Source organism: Symphalangus syndactylus, chromosome 2 (assembly GCF_028878055.3).
Source record: "Symphalangus syndactylus isolate Jambi chromosome 2, NHGRI_mSymSyn1-v2.1_pri, whole genome shotgun sequence".
Lineage (NCBI taxonomy): Eukaryota > Metazoa > Chordata > Mammalia > Primates > Hylobatidae > Symphalangus > Symphalangus syndactylus.
Window position 1 is genome coordinate 55,961,633 of NC_072424.2, and position 16,113 is coordinate 55,977,745.

At 40.4% G+C, this 16,113-nt stretch overlaps 1 protein-coding gene across 1 annotated transcript; it reads left to right on the forward strand.

Annotated features, from left to right (window-relative positions):
- Positions 1-350: 350 nt before the first annotated feature.
- On the forward strand, positions 351-3,713 carry LOC129462804 (2',5'-phosphodiesterase 12-like). Its single transcript, XM_055243161.2, is given in 2 exon segments — positions 351-833; positions 836-3,713. Coding segments are annotated over 2 exon segments (1,812 nt in total). The 5' UTR covers positions 351-400; the 3' UTR covers positions 2,215-3,713.
- The last annotated feature ends 12,400 nt before the right edge of the window (positions 3,714-16,113 follow it).

Below are 16,113 nucleotides of genomic sequence, written 5' to 3' on the forward strand. Positions count from 1 at the left end.
TCCTTGAAAACTAGTTATTGGAGAAATTAAAATCGAAAACTGATGAAGCAGGGAATATCTCACAAATGTACTTACTCCAACTTACCTTCTGTAAGGATATTCCTTGAATGTTGTAAGAAGAAACATTACTTTGAGAATTAGTTCCTCATTCCCACTCATTCCATAGCATCGCTAAGACAGCATAATGATGCTATAGAATGAGCATCACTTTTAGGCTCCAATTGGAAGGAAAAAAACTAACCATCTTAACTTGTGAAAAGGCCAGAAAGTGAAAATACAAGAAATAAGTTCAGGTGTATTATTATCAAGAAGAAAAAACTATTAGAAATTATGATGTACCCACCTGACAGTAGGCCGCTGATCGGCCGCGGGTCTTGTCGACCGCTAGGCCACCAGGTTCATGTGGAGGCTCCCAGGCGCCCGCGCCGCGCTTCGGGTGAGCCGGACGGCGGTGGAGAAGCTGAGCCGGGCTGAAGCGGAGAGCCAGACAGCGGAGGGAGCGATGCAGCGCGCTGTAGTGCGCTGTGTACCCTCGGAACCCAAGCTGAGCCTGTCATTCGCTTTGGCTGATGGTAGCCACAAGAACATGCAGCGCGACCAGATCGAGCCGCTGGGTCGAGTCCTCAGCCGCATCGCTACCAATGCCCTAAAGGGTCACGCTAAGGCGGCCGCCGCCAAGAAGAGCAGGAAGAGCCGGCCGAATGCGAACGGCGGTGCGGCCTGTTCAGGGCCGGGACCCGAGCCAGCTGTGGCCTGCGAGCCCGTGGTGAAGCTGTACTACCGGGAAGAGGCAGTGGCTGAGGACGTGCTCAACGTGGATGCCTGGCAAGACGGCGCGGTGATGTTAAGTACAAGGTGGAGCGCAACCCGCCCGCCTTCACCGAACTGCAGTTGCCGCGCTACATCATGGCCGGGTTCCCTGTGTGCCCCAAACTCAGCCTCGAATTTGGGGATCCCGCCAGCTCCCTTTTCCGCTGGTATAAGGAAGCCAAGCCCGGAGCCGCGGAGCCCGAGGTCGGTGTCCCCTCGTCATTGTCTCCCTCCTCACCTTCTTCTTGGATTGAGACTGATGTGGAGGAGCGCGTCTACACCCCGTCCAATGCGGATATCGGGCTAAGGCTCAAGCTTCATTGCACCCCAGGCCATGGGCAGCGCTTTGGGCCCAGGCGGGAGTTGGAAAGTGTATGTGTGGTAGAGGCTGGGCCTGGCACCTGCACTTTTGACCACCGGCATCTCTACACGAAGAAGGTGACGGAGGACGCTCTCATCCGCACTGTCTCTCACAACATCCTGGCAGACACGTACGCGCAGACTGAGTTCTCGCGAACGGTTCTGTACCCATACTGCGCCCCCTAGGCCCTGGAGCTCGACTACCGCCAGAACCTTATCCAGAAGGAACTCACCAGCTACAACGCGGATGTCATCTGTTTGCAGGAGGTTGACCGCGCAGTGTTTTCTGACAGCCTGGTACCCGCCTTAGAGGCCTTCGGGCTAGAGGGGGTGTTTCGAATCAAGCAGCACGAAGGCCTGGCCACTTTCTACCGAAAGTCTAAGTTCAGCCTTCTTAGCCAGCATGACATTTCATTCTACGAAGCCCTCGAGTCCGACCCACTTCACAAAGAACTGCTGGAGAAACTAGTTTTGTACCCATCAGCGCAGGAGAAGGTGCTCCAGAGATCTTCTGTTCTTCAGGTTTCAGTTCTTCAGTCTACCAAGGACTCTTCTAAAAGGATATGTGTTGCTAATACCCATCTTTACTGGCATCCTAAAGGTGGGTATATTCGCCTCATTCAAATGGCAGTAGCCTTGGCTCACATTAGACATGTTTCATGTGATCTGTATCCTGGCACACCAGTTATATATTGTGGGGACTTTAATAGTACACCATCAACAGGAATGTATCATTTTGTCATCAATGGCAACATTCCAGAGGATCATGAAGACTGGGCTTCCAATGGGGAGGAGGAAAGATGCAACATGTCTCTTACGCATTTCTTCAATCTGAAAAGTGCTTGTGGTGAACCTGCTTACACAAATTATGTTGGTGGCTTTCATGGATGTCTAGATTACATTTTCATTGACTTAAACGCTTTAGAGGTTGAACAGGTGATTCCATTACCTAGTCACGAAGAAGTTACCACCCGCCAGGCCTTACCTAGTGTTTACCATCCCTCTGATCACATAGCACTTGTATGTGATTTAAAATGGAAATAGATGTGTGTTTAATGGAATTGAAGTCTGAAAAGGATGTAGTTGTTTTAGCAGAAAATTTAATATGAATCAAAGCTTATATGTAACCTTCAAAGAGGAATGGTAAAATGTTCAACCCTCATAGTTATGTTACCAGTCTTCATTATGAAACTGTTGATAATGTTTGCATCATACATCTTCTCTTTCCTTGTTTTCCTCTACAATTGGAGGAGAAACAAATATATTTATTACTAGCAAAATAGAAAATTGAATTATTTTTCTCCAACTTGAGACTCTCAGAAAAGGAAGATTGAATTATCGTGTTTTTTGTTTGTTTTTTTTTTGAGATGGAGTTTCACTCTTGTTGCCCAAGCTGGAGTGCAATGGCACAATCTCGGCTCACTGCAGCCTCTGCCCCCTGGGTTTAAGCCATTCTCCTGCCTCAGCCTCCCAAGTAGCTGAGATTACAGGCATGCGCCACCACACCTGGCTAATTTTTGTGTTTTTAGTAGACATGGGGTTTCGCCATGTTGGCCAGGCTGGTGTCGAACTCCTGACCTCGGGTGATCCACCCGCCTCGGCCTCCCAAAGTGTTAGGATTACAGGCGTGAGCCACCATGCCTGGCCCTTGTGTACATTTTTATAAGAGAATTTTTTTAGCTAGTAGTTCAGAATTTTTAAAGTACCATTTGAATTATCTTAATTTTTCTTTCATGACAACACATTCCAAAATGAATCGTGCTTATGTACTAAGAGGGAAAATGTATATAAGTTAAGGGTGAGAGACTTAAGTTATAGGTGACCTTAGAGACCTAAGGTGAGAGACTTGACACATGGAAGGAGTAACATTAGGGTCTACCTCTACCTCAATTTAGTTAGCGATTTACTACAATTTCAGAGCTTTAACAAAAGATAAAAATAAATCATCACCAACTGTTATTGCTTCTCATCTTTCATTTTTCAATGAACAAGTAAGGTATTTTCATTCTTATTTTTAGGATTTTAGTTTTTAGTGTATGGTACAAATGAACACAGTTTATATTCTAATTCTTACTGCAGCTCATTTTAATTTTTAGGATGCAAGCACAATTTAGTATTCAAAGTGAGTAGCAACATATTCAGCTTGATCCCATTGTCTTTAGTTACTCTTGCCCATGAAAAATGTTCATAAATGAACAGGGTATTTGACCATATGATATTAGAAAATATAGCACATTACTTTATGAAAAACTATCTACTGATATGGGCTTGAAATTTTGGATGAATCATTGAGCATATCTATGCTAGAAGTAATTTCAAAATTTTTGGTTTTTATAAACAGGAAAAAAGGTGAGTAGTGGGACTTATAAGCATCTCTGAAATAAAAAACTATTCTTTTTACAGACAAGCATTATAGTTTGAGTTACAGACAACAGTGTGTATATATGTAATATATATATAGTAAAAGGAAATTTAAATATGAAGCCAAACTTTTTAAAATTAGAAACTACAAATGGTTATACTGATTACTGTCTAGCCTAGAGTGGTAAACCAGGTTTTACTAATTCAATTATCAAATACATTATTTATAATGCATTAGCTGTATTAGCTGTTGCTTTTTTGATGTTCAGGATAACTATGTTATCTCATTTCTGCATTTAATTAATAGCTCGAGTAGTAAAAGCCCACCCCCTTCAAGAAAAGCTTTGATTTTCCCCAGTCATGAAAGCCCTTGTTTCAAATTCTTTAATCTCTGAACCCAGTATCATAAGAATTTTCCTCTTTTGATAACATCTGTACTTTCATATTCTGCTCACTATCAAATGTATTGTTAACTCTTAGTAAGTTTGAAAATGAAGGGGTTTTATCTGCACTTGACATTGAACCTTGAAGTACTTTAAGTACTCCAAGGGAAAAATTAAAGTGGAAGTTTCTTGGGATCTTGTTTAGAAAAAACTATAAATAAAAAATTGATGCTACCAAAAAAAAAAAAAGAAATTATGATGTAATCAAATATATTAGGTTTTTTAAAAAGTCAGGTTTTAAAAGATATTTTCTGTGATACTTTTCTCATTTCTAGGCAGATCATTCAAATTTTCACATAATTTTTGCAAAAAAAAGGCCTATCTTCAGGTTTACAGGCTATTTTGAATTTTTTGTTAATGCAGCATTCATTAATCTACAGATATCCAACAGGTTTTCAAATACCAGCTATAATTTGAGCGTTTTATCTCTTAAGCAGTTGATTTAAAAAAAAAAAACTACCAAAGCACTTATTTGTCTGTGTAAAAGGTTTAGTCTAATCAATGTTTCCGCCATCAGACAAGGTTGACCAATGAAGAGTAAAGTACTAAATAGCCATTCGATAGTATTTCTCTTGAATACTAACTTAATATGTGCTCAAATATTCTAAATGTTTTGAAATTTGTTTACTTAAAACACACATTTACATAAAATGCATTTTTTTATAATTACTTGATTTTCAGATTTCACAATTTACAAAGTAAAACTTCTAGATAGGGTAAAATACTTCCATTAGTTTGTTACCAGTGACATGTATCCGAATTACCTGTGGCAAATCCACAGAGATCTGCAGCAACCTCAACTTTTGCCTCCTTGGAAGAAAGAATTTAACTGCGGGGCATAAGGCAGAAGGAGCAATGGAGGCAAATTTGAGTAGGAGTGAAAGTTTATTAGAAAGCTTTAGAACAGTAAGGAAAGGAAAGAAAAGAAGGAAAGTACAACTTACAAGAGGGCCAAGCGGGTGACTTGAGAAACCAATTGTGCAGCTTGACCTCTTGACTTGGGGTTTTACATGTTGGCATACTTCCAAGATCTTCCATTACTTCTCCCCACTCCTGAAATCTTATTTGGAAACTGCTGATTGGTTTCAGGTGTTTTCTATTAGGAGCCTGCCTTTCCCTGGCACTGGCTGTGACCCATTATTAGATAATTGGATAATATTTAGATAAACTGTTAACACCTGCCCGACCATCACCTGATGGTCACCAATACTCCTAGTATGTGTCTGTTTGGAGTGGGGGAAACCTCTCCTGCCCAGCTCATACCTAACTAGCTACCCAATGTAACATGTTCATTTATTTTAATCTGGTGGTGGCCCAACACTGAGTTTAAATATAATAATATTCCATTTCCAGAAAACTTAGACAAAACATTTCAGCTTTGAGGACAGATAACAGTCAAAATAAAAACACTTTCAAGTCACATACTTCAAATTAGAAAAGAAAAGCGATCTTAAATACAGAAATATAGTCCAGTCCCTAATAGAACAGATGCACATGCAAATTACTATTAAACCTTTCCTTTGGTTGATTTACTTTTTGTAGCATTTTCTGGAATGTAAGGAATTGAAGTGAGAGATGCACAATGTTACTGTAGCTTCATTGGTCATCTTTGGTAAACATGGATAAGGATTTCAAGGTGAAAAAAAGGCTGCCAATTGTGGAACAACGTATTTGCTTGTTCTAGTCACTTCTTTATGTTGAATACAATAGGGAGAATAAATAAATGTGTTATTAAAAAATATATTAAGGTTAGATATTACTTCAACACTTTTGGTAATTTAATAATTCAGTCAAAAGTACTGTTGGGAATTTCCAAATTCTGAAGGAACTTTTTTCACAAGACTAGCATTTTTCAAATCTTGTGTAATATTCAAGAAAACTAGTATTTCCTAATGAATATTTCTGACACTGATGATGATGTTAATACATATTTTGCAAGATATTTTCAACAATTTTGTTGTAGTTCATCTGTTGTCCATAGTATGACTCTTCAGAGTTCTTGCTGTATCTAAGTTTATGTTACATGATATAATTAAAGATGTTTTACTTTGCTAAAGCAATCAGCACCTCCAAAATTATCAGTTGGCATGAATGTTACTACGCAAGCAGAGAAAATCCACTTTATCTGCCAACTTAAAATTTTTATTTTATGTAACATAATTTATTAAGCCTATGATGACTGAGTCATCCCAATAATTTTAAGAGATAGCTCTCCCTTATATTAAAGGGAGAAAGGAAACGCTTTATCTAATACAAAGGTCTATAGATTGGTTATATAATGAACTTTTCTACTGTAATACAAGAGTGAAACGTTAATCTGCCAAGCTAAGAAAGCCTTCTCACTAAATCAGCATTTGAATAAGATATTTATGTTTATTCATTATATCATCATATTGCCAGATAAAATAAGTATATTGGCTCCAAAACAGTATGTTTAATTGCTCATTAACAAAGATAAGAAACGCTTATAAAATGATTTTAATGTAAGTTTTTAAAGCACATATAAACAAATTCCAACTATCTAGAGATGACCATTCTCAATGTTTTAGAGAGGACCTCCCCAAATCTTATCTTAGCCTGCCAGTCCATATCATATCAATATTGAGTTTTAAGTTTTTTAGTTTAGTTTAACCAATGCTTCCCATGGCATAACAAGATTCACCCACTATCAAACATACAACATCTGAATCTTATAACACAAAAATTTTACAGAACAGTTAAACAGGAACGGGTGACTTTTTTCAAAACTATTGACAAAATAGTCTTCTGAATAGCCATGTACCTAGTTCAAATTCAAGCGGTTTTATTGGTAAGTGAAAAGGAACAAGTGGATATGAAGAGAAATCTAGCAGATTCTGCCACTGTTGACCTCTTTAGTTATTCAAACACCCATGCTTACATTTATTTCCTTTAGAATAATATATCACCACTTCTCTGAGTGAGACAATCATCAAATCCAATTTGATTACAAAATTCATTTCAGAGTCAGAAATCTAATTCTGGATATTGTGCATTCTCCCAACATGCCTAATTTGAATGATGAAATAAGAAAAAATTATCACAAGAAAATCTTTTCTAGAAAGGAAAATGATTTTAAAACACAGCTATTAGTCATCTATAGCCATAGGCCAACACTATCCTCAGGAATTGCGAGGATTCCATTTGCGTTAGGGAAAGACATCCTCTTGTTAGCACTTTTGAAAAACCTGCCTGAGATCTCCCTAAAGAATTCCCTTGTCTGTGTTGTCCTCCATGGCTTCCAATCCAAGCCCTTGAGAAGTGATTTACTTTCTTTCCTCCTCAAATCTGAAGTAGCTTTAGAGAGTATGGTCTTCTGGGCTAACCAATTTACATTGCTCATTTACTACTGAAGGCTGGTCTGGAAATCCGGGAATTGTCTTAGAGTTTGTTTGATATTTGCAGGTCTAGTTTGTAGCCACCAGGCAAAATAAAATAAAATAAAATAAAATAAAACATAAAAATTCCCTGTAAAACATTTTAGATGTTCATTCCACTTTCTTCTAGTTAGCTTATTATGCAAGTAACATTTCCAAAGATCTCATCCAGATATGGAGTCTTAGTCTTTCATTGCAGGCCTCTGTAATAAAATTCACCTTCCTATATTTCAACTTAATGGCTACTACATTGAGGGTTGCATGAGAAGGCACTCCACATAATACTCTCTGTCGGGGTGCTCACGGCCTTTGATTAGGGCATCTGTTTAATCTCCTTCTAAGGCTGCCACTTCAGCACCATTGTTTGTAACTGCTTCACTTTGAGGTAGAGGAGTTGAATTTTCAATTCTGTCAGTCTACAAATTTTGAACTTTTAGCTTGATTGCAGGCTCTAGACAAAGTCTTTGTTTGCAAAGCTATGTTCTTTTCCATATCTGCTTTCAATGGGCAAGCCTAGCCTGAGATGTTTTCTTTTTTTAGAATTATGCTTAAAGCTACTAAAACCAAAAACTTTAAGAATTTTTCCTACTGTTTCCCATAAAGCTTTAACCATTTCTAACATTGAAAGGCAGCACCAGTGAAAGTATAACCAGTGTTTTCCATGGCATAACAGTGATACGGCTTGGATGACCAGAGAAACACAGGGTCTTTTGTCTCGCACTGATAAGATTAAGGACAAGGACATACATGGAGTGGTTTTAGGAGCAGAAAGTTTGATAAGCAAGAAAGAAGAAAAAAGCTTCCCGGTACAGAGGGAATGGGGAGTTCTGAACAGAGAGGAACCCTGTGTGTAATGGAAAACAGTCAATCATATTGGGAGGCTGGAGGAGATGGTGTCTGATTTGCATAAGGCCCAGGGGATTGGTTTGACCAGGTGTGTCATTCACGTAGCCCATGAAATAAATTGGCCCTCCAACCCTAGCCTTTTAATATGCAAATGCAGGTCACCATGATGTCCTGCACAGGTGGTGTTACCTGGAGGTGGCCATGACACCTGGCACATGTGGTGATAAGTATAAGAGGGTGGGAACCACTATGTTGACTGGACCTGGTTTCTACTCGCTGGCATTTACATATCAATGCTTGCCAGTCTGGCTTTCCAAGCTGCTTTCCATTAGAAAAGAAATGTTTGTGGAACTGTTGTATTAAAAGAAAAAGCCTTACCAAGGACTTCTTACTCTATCTGCCTAAAACAATTTCTTAATAACTCCTGTAATATTCCTCCCTGAAAAGACATCACCCTAACTGCTATTAGGAGGTTTCAGGCAATGGCTCTTTCTGGCTGCTTCCTGTTAAAAAGGGGCAGCAGGAGGGGAACGGCACCTAGGGTTCCTCCCAGGGTCAATCTAAGGGTTCTTGGAAGAATGGCACCTCCATGCATATTTTGATTTGCAGCATCATTTGGAGTTTGATTGCTTCTAGGCAAGAGGAAACAATTCGAGTTATGCTATTGAGTATACAAGGCCCAAATATTAATACAGGACACAAGCAAGAGGGGGCTTAATAAAGAGCTAACTGATTCCATAAGGAACACTGGAATTCATTAAAGAGGGATTGCAGGCACCCAAAGCTGAAGCCTGCATTTTCTCTTAACCTGTCAATGATTTCGATTTGGTCTTTAAGTATCTGTAGGTTTTCCTCTACTAGACTAGAGGTGTTAATCCAGAAGCAGCATGTTGGATTTAAAAGTTTACAGGTAGGCCAGGCATAGTGGCTCATGCCTGTAATCCCAGGACTTTGGGAGGCTGAGGCAGGCGGATCACGAGGTTAGGAGATTGAGACTATCCTGGCTATCATGGTGAAACCCCATCTCTACCAAAAATACAAAAAATTAAAAAAAAAAAAGTGCACAGGTACCTCCTACTTCAGCTATAAGGACATCTAAGGTCCATCTATTTTGTGCTACTACTGAGGCTAAGGAATCAATAGATTGCTGTTGTGCCTCTATGGCACCTACAGTTGCCTTCCATCCTTGTTGCATCGTAATGGAAATACCAAGTACTGATCTTTCGAAGAGAGGGATGCCCGCAAACCAAAATAGACCTCTGGCTATAGAATTTTCCATGCATGGTTTTTCTAAGATGGGATTGTGATGTGCGTGCTCTGCCCAGTCTGCCCTTTCAGTTAATCTCCATGTGAGGGCATAGAAATGAAAGATCTCTTTGTCCAGTGTATCTGAGATAGTGCAGTTTCTAGAAAAGAGCCTCAGTTAGGGATGTCTCCAGATGATGCTGACATCTCAGTAGAATTTAAAAATAATGTCAGGAACTACTGCTACTCTAGTACATATTCCCTTCCAGTGCCTTGGAAAGATGAAGTGTAGCCAGGAGCCACAACGAAAATACACCCCTGTTCCTTGAAGGGATGGTTCTAAGTTTTGGCTTGTGAGAAAAACTGGCAGATTTTTCTCATATCTTAGAAGATCCCCTTTTTTATGTATAATAGGGGCATCCTTGAGTTAAAGGTACCTGTATTTAGGATAATCATTTATGGTGCCATTTGGAATTTGACATGCCAAATGAGAAGAGTCCACCTGACAAATGGAGTTTCAAAAAATTAGAGGCATAATATGCCCTGGCCAATATCTCAGATGATCCTTGTGGCAAGGGCTGTCAATGCAGATGTCCCCAGTTTGCCCACAGATTTGTAGACCACTACTATTAGCAAACATCATACAAGGGTCTGGAATTCCCTGAGGGGACATATTTGGACATATTTGTGTTATCTTTTACATTATAGTCAAGGTGGTTATTTAGAGCATGCCATTCCTATAGGGACTTCCAACCAGAAGGAGAGGCTACATTCTGAAAGCCCCCTGTTAGGGCTTCTGATCCTTTTCCATCACTCTTATTGTGCTTTCCTCTCCAAATCTTTGAACTACCAGCAACTGCAAGTGTGATGTTACAATATCTGAGATCCTTCAAGTATAATCCTTCCTTGCTGCTTTTAAAGCAGAGGAAGGCATTTGTTATTACCTGGTCAACTTTTCCCAGCCTGAGGGTATGAAGCTAATTTTTGGGGAGAGTGCTCTTTGGCACTGAGAGCAAAGTGTTCTCCTGAGAAGAGATAGTTACCCAGTTGAAAGTGTTCGCATACCATGTCCCATTTATGCCTGATAAGTCTTTAACAGTTCAAGGTAAAGCTAACAAAGGCAATCCTAAGCCGGTGAGTTCTGGGTCATCGAATGGTTCTTCAGTGTTACTAAACTGAGAGAACTGTTTAGGACAGACCCAACAATTAGTCTTGTTGTATAAATGGGCCATGGCTGATATTGTAGGGGCTAAAGGATGTGATGTATTACTAAGTTTGATAAAAAGTCCTAACAGATTTAGTGATAGTAAAATACTCATGTTTACTTTATGTTAGTAACTGCTCTTCCTGCTATGAGGATAATAATTAAAGAAAATGCTACAATAATTGAGATTCTCTGTCCGATAATCCACCCTGAGGGTGCTATAGTATATAGTCATACTGCAAATAGCAGAGTGAGTATAACAATTCCCACAAGGCTGGCATAGTAAATAATTGACAACAAATCTCGAAAGGAGAGGTAGAAATGACAAAAAGTATTTGGTGAGGTAGTAGGTCTTACCCAGATACTTATCTTTACTATTTTCAGCTTAAGATCTTCTATTTCTTCACATTAATATTGAGGATATTCCTCTGGGCTATAAGGGGTTGCTCCCTCAGCTCTCCAGGCTTTGACTCAAGTGGGATGTACACAGGAGTCAATCCCTGTAACTTTTATTTCCAAGGGGGTTAAAAGAACAGTGTAAGACCCTTTCAAGCTTGAGCTTAGGGAGCGAGAGAGAGAAGGGAGAGCTTTTTACCAGTATCAAATCTCCTGGGTTAAATAGACGTGGTCTTATTTCCTGGGGTTGGGCTTTTGCTAATTATGCTAATTCCTGTTGAAAGTGAGCCAGAGAGGTTACATGCTTAGATAGCTCAGAGGTTTCCTGATGCAATAGAAAATGATTGGTAAGTAAAGGTCATCCATATAGCATCTCAATAGGGCTAAGACCTAGTTTTGAAGGGATATTTCTTATTCATAGTAAGGCCATGGAAAGAAGAGAAACCCAAGGAAGGTGAGTTACTTGGGATAATTTTCTGAGGTGTCTCTTGATAATATCATCAGTTTTCTCTACCTTTCCTGAGGATTGGGTCTCCATTAGCACAATGGAGATGATATTCCATTTCTAGAGCTTTTGAGACCCCTTGTGTGACAGCTGCCTTAAATGAGGGCTCTCCTTGTGTGGGGGGGAGCTTTTTTCTTCTTTCTTGCCTATTAAGCTTTCCGCTTCTAAAACAACTCCACCTGTGTCCATGTCATTAATCTTACTGGGGCAAGACAAACGATCCTGGTGTTTCTCCAGTCATCGGAGCCATATCATTTTGGTGTGTTGGCTGGGAGACCAAGGTACAACATTCACTGGAGCAGTGAGTATAGGAGCGAACTTAAAAATCTGTTCTACCATTCTGAGGCACTCTTGGCCTCTATTTTAAAATCAAATCAAATCAATCAATGAGCGTTCATCAGCCAGTTAAGAATACGCTTATTGTGGCCACTGTTCTAAAGACTCAGATGTCAGGCTTGTTGGTGAGAACATGGTGAATACCCATGGGTCATTGGGAATGTTGGCCATGTTTCAAATCAGTTTCTTTTCACAGTGAAACTTAGCCGTCATGCAAGGCTGGGGAAGGTTCTGAGGCAAGTGAGAATTTCTGGCCAGGATACAGTGTGGTGTTATTCAAAGGCTTCTAAACCAGACCCAGTCTCTGACAGCTTGCTCTGGGAGTTGGCAAAGAATCTCCAGTTACTCTGTCAAAAACTTTTCTTCTTTTTCTATCCATGGTCTCTTTCTCCCTTGAATGTGCAGGAATTTTTACAGCCTAGGGAAGTAATCCTGTTAGGCAAAATCAGGAAATGATTTTGTAGTAGTAACCGAAGATATAGCTCTGGAATGCCATTGCAATCTTCTAGGAGCAAAGATCTCCACTTCCACCACAGTGATGTTACTTGCTACTAATGCGTTGGTGAGCGCATGTCATTTCTAAGCCAATAGGGCCACCTAGTGGAAATAGAAATCCTCTTCATAAAACACATTGCTGGCCCGCTATGTTACATTGCAGCATCACAACTTTGTATTTTTGTGCTTTTCTACTGGAAACTAGGCTTTATGCTACTTCTGTGAATAGGAAAATTCTGCTTTCAGCTATTAAGAGTAACATGTCCTCCACAACCAAATTTTAGTCCTGATACTGTCCCATCAGCACGAAAATTGACATTAGGTCCCCACATCCCTTTAAGGCACCTACTCTTTCTCCGATTAAGACAGTACTTAATCAGTAAGGGGATTTTAAGTTCAAAAGTTAACTGAAGCTATTTTTCTAATGGTAAATGTTTTAGCCTGGGCCATAATAGCAGGAAATCTAGCACATTCCCTCCATTAAAGAAGCCTTGGCTTTTATATAGTCTTTCTCAGATCCATTTTTTAGGGAGACACACAGGTCACACAAGTCTAAAAAGTCAAAGAGAAATCATAGGCAGAAGATTAGGGCTATTTGGGTAAGTGTGATTGGCCTAAAAGTATAGTTCCTCTGGTGCCATAGCCAGGAGGGTCATGCCTACAACCACTGAAGGCACATTCAACAAGGTGCTGGGACCCAGGAACCAGGGAGGGAACATAGTTGGGGGGACGCCCCCACTGTTTTCTTCTCTACCCTGGGTCACATACAGAAGGGAAGGAGACTAAAGGGATGCCTTCTCTCCCTTCTCTTTCTAGATGGGTAACAGATCATCTTCAGCATGCAGTCTCTTGGAGTGCATTTTAAAGCACTGGGACTCCTTCAACCCTGAGACTTTTAAGAAAAAGCACCTCATAATTGATTGCACAAGGGCATGGCCTTCTTACCATCTTGGGAACAGACAAACCTGGACTGGTAGGGGGATCCTTGATTTCAATATTATCCAATAGTTAGATCTTTTCTGCAGACAGAAGGACAAATGGACTGAGATTCTCCATGTACAGGCTTTCTGTGCCCTGTGAGATAACACAGAACTTTACAAGCTCTATACAGTCGACCCAGTTCTTTTAGCAGCCATGGCAGGCAAGCACACAGGGAATAGTTCCCCAGAGCTAAAGCAGATTCCAGAGGAGGAATCTGAGACAGCCATTGAATGTCCCAACCCTTCTAGTCACCCTCCAATTGTACCATTAGTTCCTCCATCTCCACCATCTCCAGTATTACCATTCCCCCCCAACAAACACACACACAATTCCCTCTTAACTCTGCAGGAAGTGCCTGATGGAAATGGTGCCACAAAGGCTCACATTCCCTTCTCATTATAGAACCTTAAACAAATAAATGCAGACTTAGGCTGATTTTTTGATGACCCCAATTGGTATATAGAAATTTTCAAAAATTTAACTCAGGTGGTGTTTGACCTCACATGGAAGTATGTTATGTTGCTGCTAAGCCATACCCTCACTGCAGCTGAAAAGCAGGCAGTTCTGCAGGCTGCAGAAAAATATGGAGATAAGCAACGTGTCTCCTATAGCAGACAAAGGAGAAAAAGAGGAGACAGGGAAGATAAAAAAGCAGTGGAAACTCCATTCGCACTAAGAAGAGAAATAGTACTGGTAGACAACCCTAATTGGAATCCCAATAACTCAGGAGATGAATGGAAAAGCAAGCACTTTCTAAGGTGCATATTAGAGGGCCTATGAAAAACCAGGGCCAAATGTCTCAATTATTCTAAAGAGTCCATGATAGGCCAAAAACCAGACAAAAACCCCACAGCCTTTATGGAAAGGCTGAGAGAGGCACTAATAAAACATACCTCTTTATCCCCTTGTTCAGTTGAGGAACAGCTCATCCTGAAAAACAAGTTTATTACACAGGCAGCTCCTGATATGAGAAGAAAACTACAGAAGTAAGCTATAGGACCAGATAGCACCCTAGAAAACCTCCTGAGAATAACCACTTTGGTCTTTTGTGATAGGGATCAGGAGGAGGCCCAAGAAAAGGAGAGGAAATACAAGAAAAGAACAGAGACTCTAGTAGCAGTGTTGTAAGCTTGCAAAGTCCAGGATCCCTAAAGTGCATCCACTAGCTGTTATCGATGTGGCAAGTCAGGTCATTTTAAGAAGGAATGCCTAGGCAAAAAGATGAAGCCACCTCAACCTTGTCCAGCCTGTGGCAGAGAACACTGGAGATGGAACTGCCCCTGGAGGCACAAGTCACTGGGTTCAGAACCAGTCTCACAGATGCTCTAGCAGGACTGATGGGTCCCAGGGCTCAAACCCCTGGCTCCAGTGACTCGCACTGCTATTACAGCACAGGAGCCCTGGGTGATGCTGGAAATTGAAGGAAGAAAGGTAGATCTGCTGCTGGCTACTAGAGCCAGTTTCTCTTTTCTCCTTTCTAATCCAGGCCTTCCCTTTACACATACCACAACCATAAGTAGTGTCTCAGGAAAAACTCTAACCAGATATTTTTCTCAACCTCATAGCTGCAGATTTGGGTGGGACCTATCATTTAAACATGATTTTTAAATCATGCCCGAGACTCCCACTCCTTTGTTAGGTAGAGATATTCTAGCTCGCATGGGGGCCAGCACCCTTATAACCAGAGGGTAAACTCTTCATCTCTCCTGATGGAAGCTAATGTTATTCTGGAAGTGTGAGTGACTGAAGTAACAAGAGTTTGAGCTATAACCACTAGGCCAATCCAGATTCATCTTAAGGATCCCATTTCTTTTCCTAACCAGAAACAATATCCCCTAAGGCCAGAGTCTAGGAAAGGGCTAGAAGCCATTATTAATAACCTAAAGATGCACCTGGCACACATGATGACAAGGAGAAGAGTGTGGGAACCACCATGTTTGGTGGACCTGGTTTCTGGTCACTAGCATTTGCATATCAATGCTTGCTGATCTGGCTTTTCAAGCTGCTTTCTGTTAGAAAAGAAATGTTTCAGGAGCTGTTTTTATTAAAAGAAAAAGCTTTACTGAGGATTCCTTACCCTTTCTATCTGCCTAAAATAATTTCTTAATAACTCCTGTAATAAGAAGATTCACAAGCTATAAAACCTAGTGTATTTGAATCTTATAAAAGAAAAATTGCATCCAACCAGCTAAACAGGCAAGGGAGACTTTATTGAAGACAATTGCAGTAGGGTAGAGATTGCACTCAACTCAGCTGGAACAAAAAACAGGAAGATTTTTAAACCCTGAAATGACCTAATGAAAAGTACTGAAGGACATTTGGAAGAGGTGGATCAGTGTGATTAGGTCATCTGTGTTTGCTAATTGGCACTCATCATAGTTAGGCTTTTACTTTTCCACAGAAACTGGGACATTGGAGCCTATCTTTCTTGATAATTACATTTCAAAGTAATGTCCACCCTCCCCAGATCCTTGAAAGAGACATCCCTAGGTTGTAGAAGATTTACATCTCAAAGGGGTAAAGACAGAATTTACAACTGAAATGTCTTTTCTGAAGGAAATGCTCTAAGATAAGGAAGGTCAGGGATCTATAGTTAGGAAGGAACCTATCTAAAGTTTAATCAAGTTGAGGTGAACATCAAGGCTGTCTTTGTCAATCCTCAAGGCACAGTGCCCAACACTGTGCCAATAATTGATTTTTAGTTTTGTCAGAGGCAGCATACAACTTTCAGGTGTC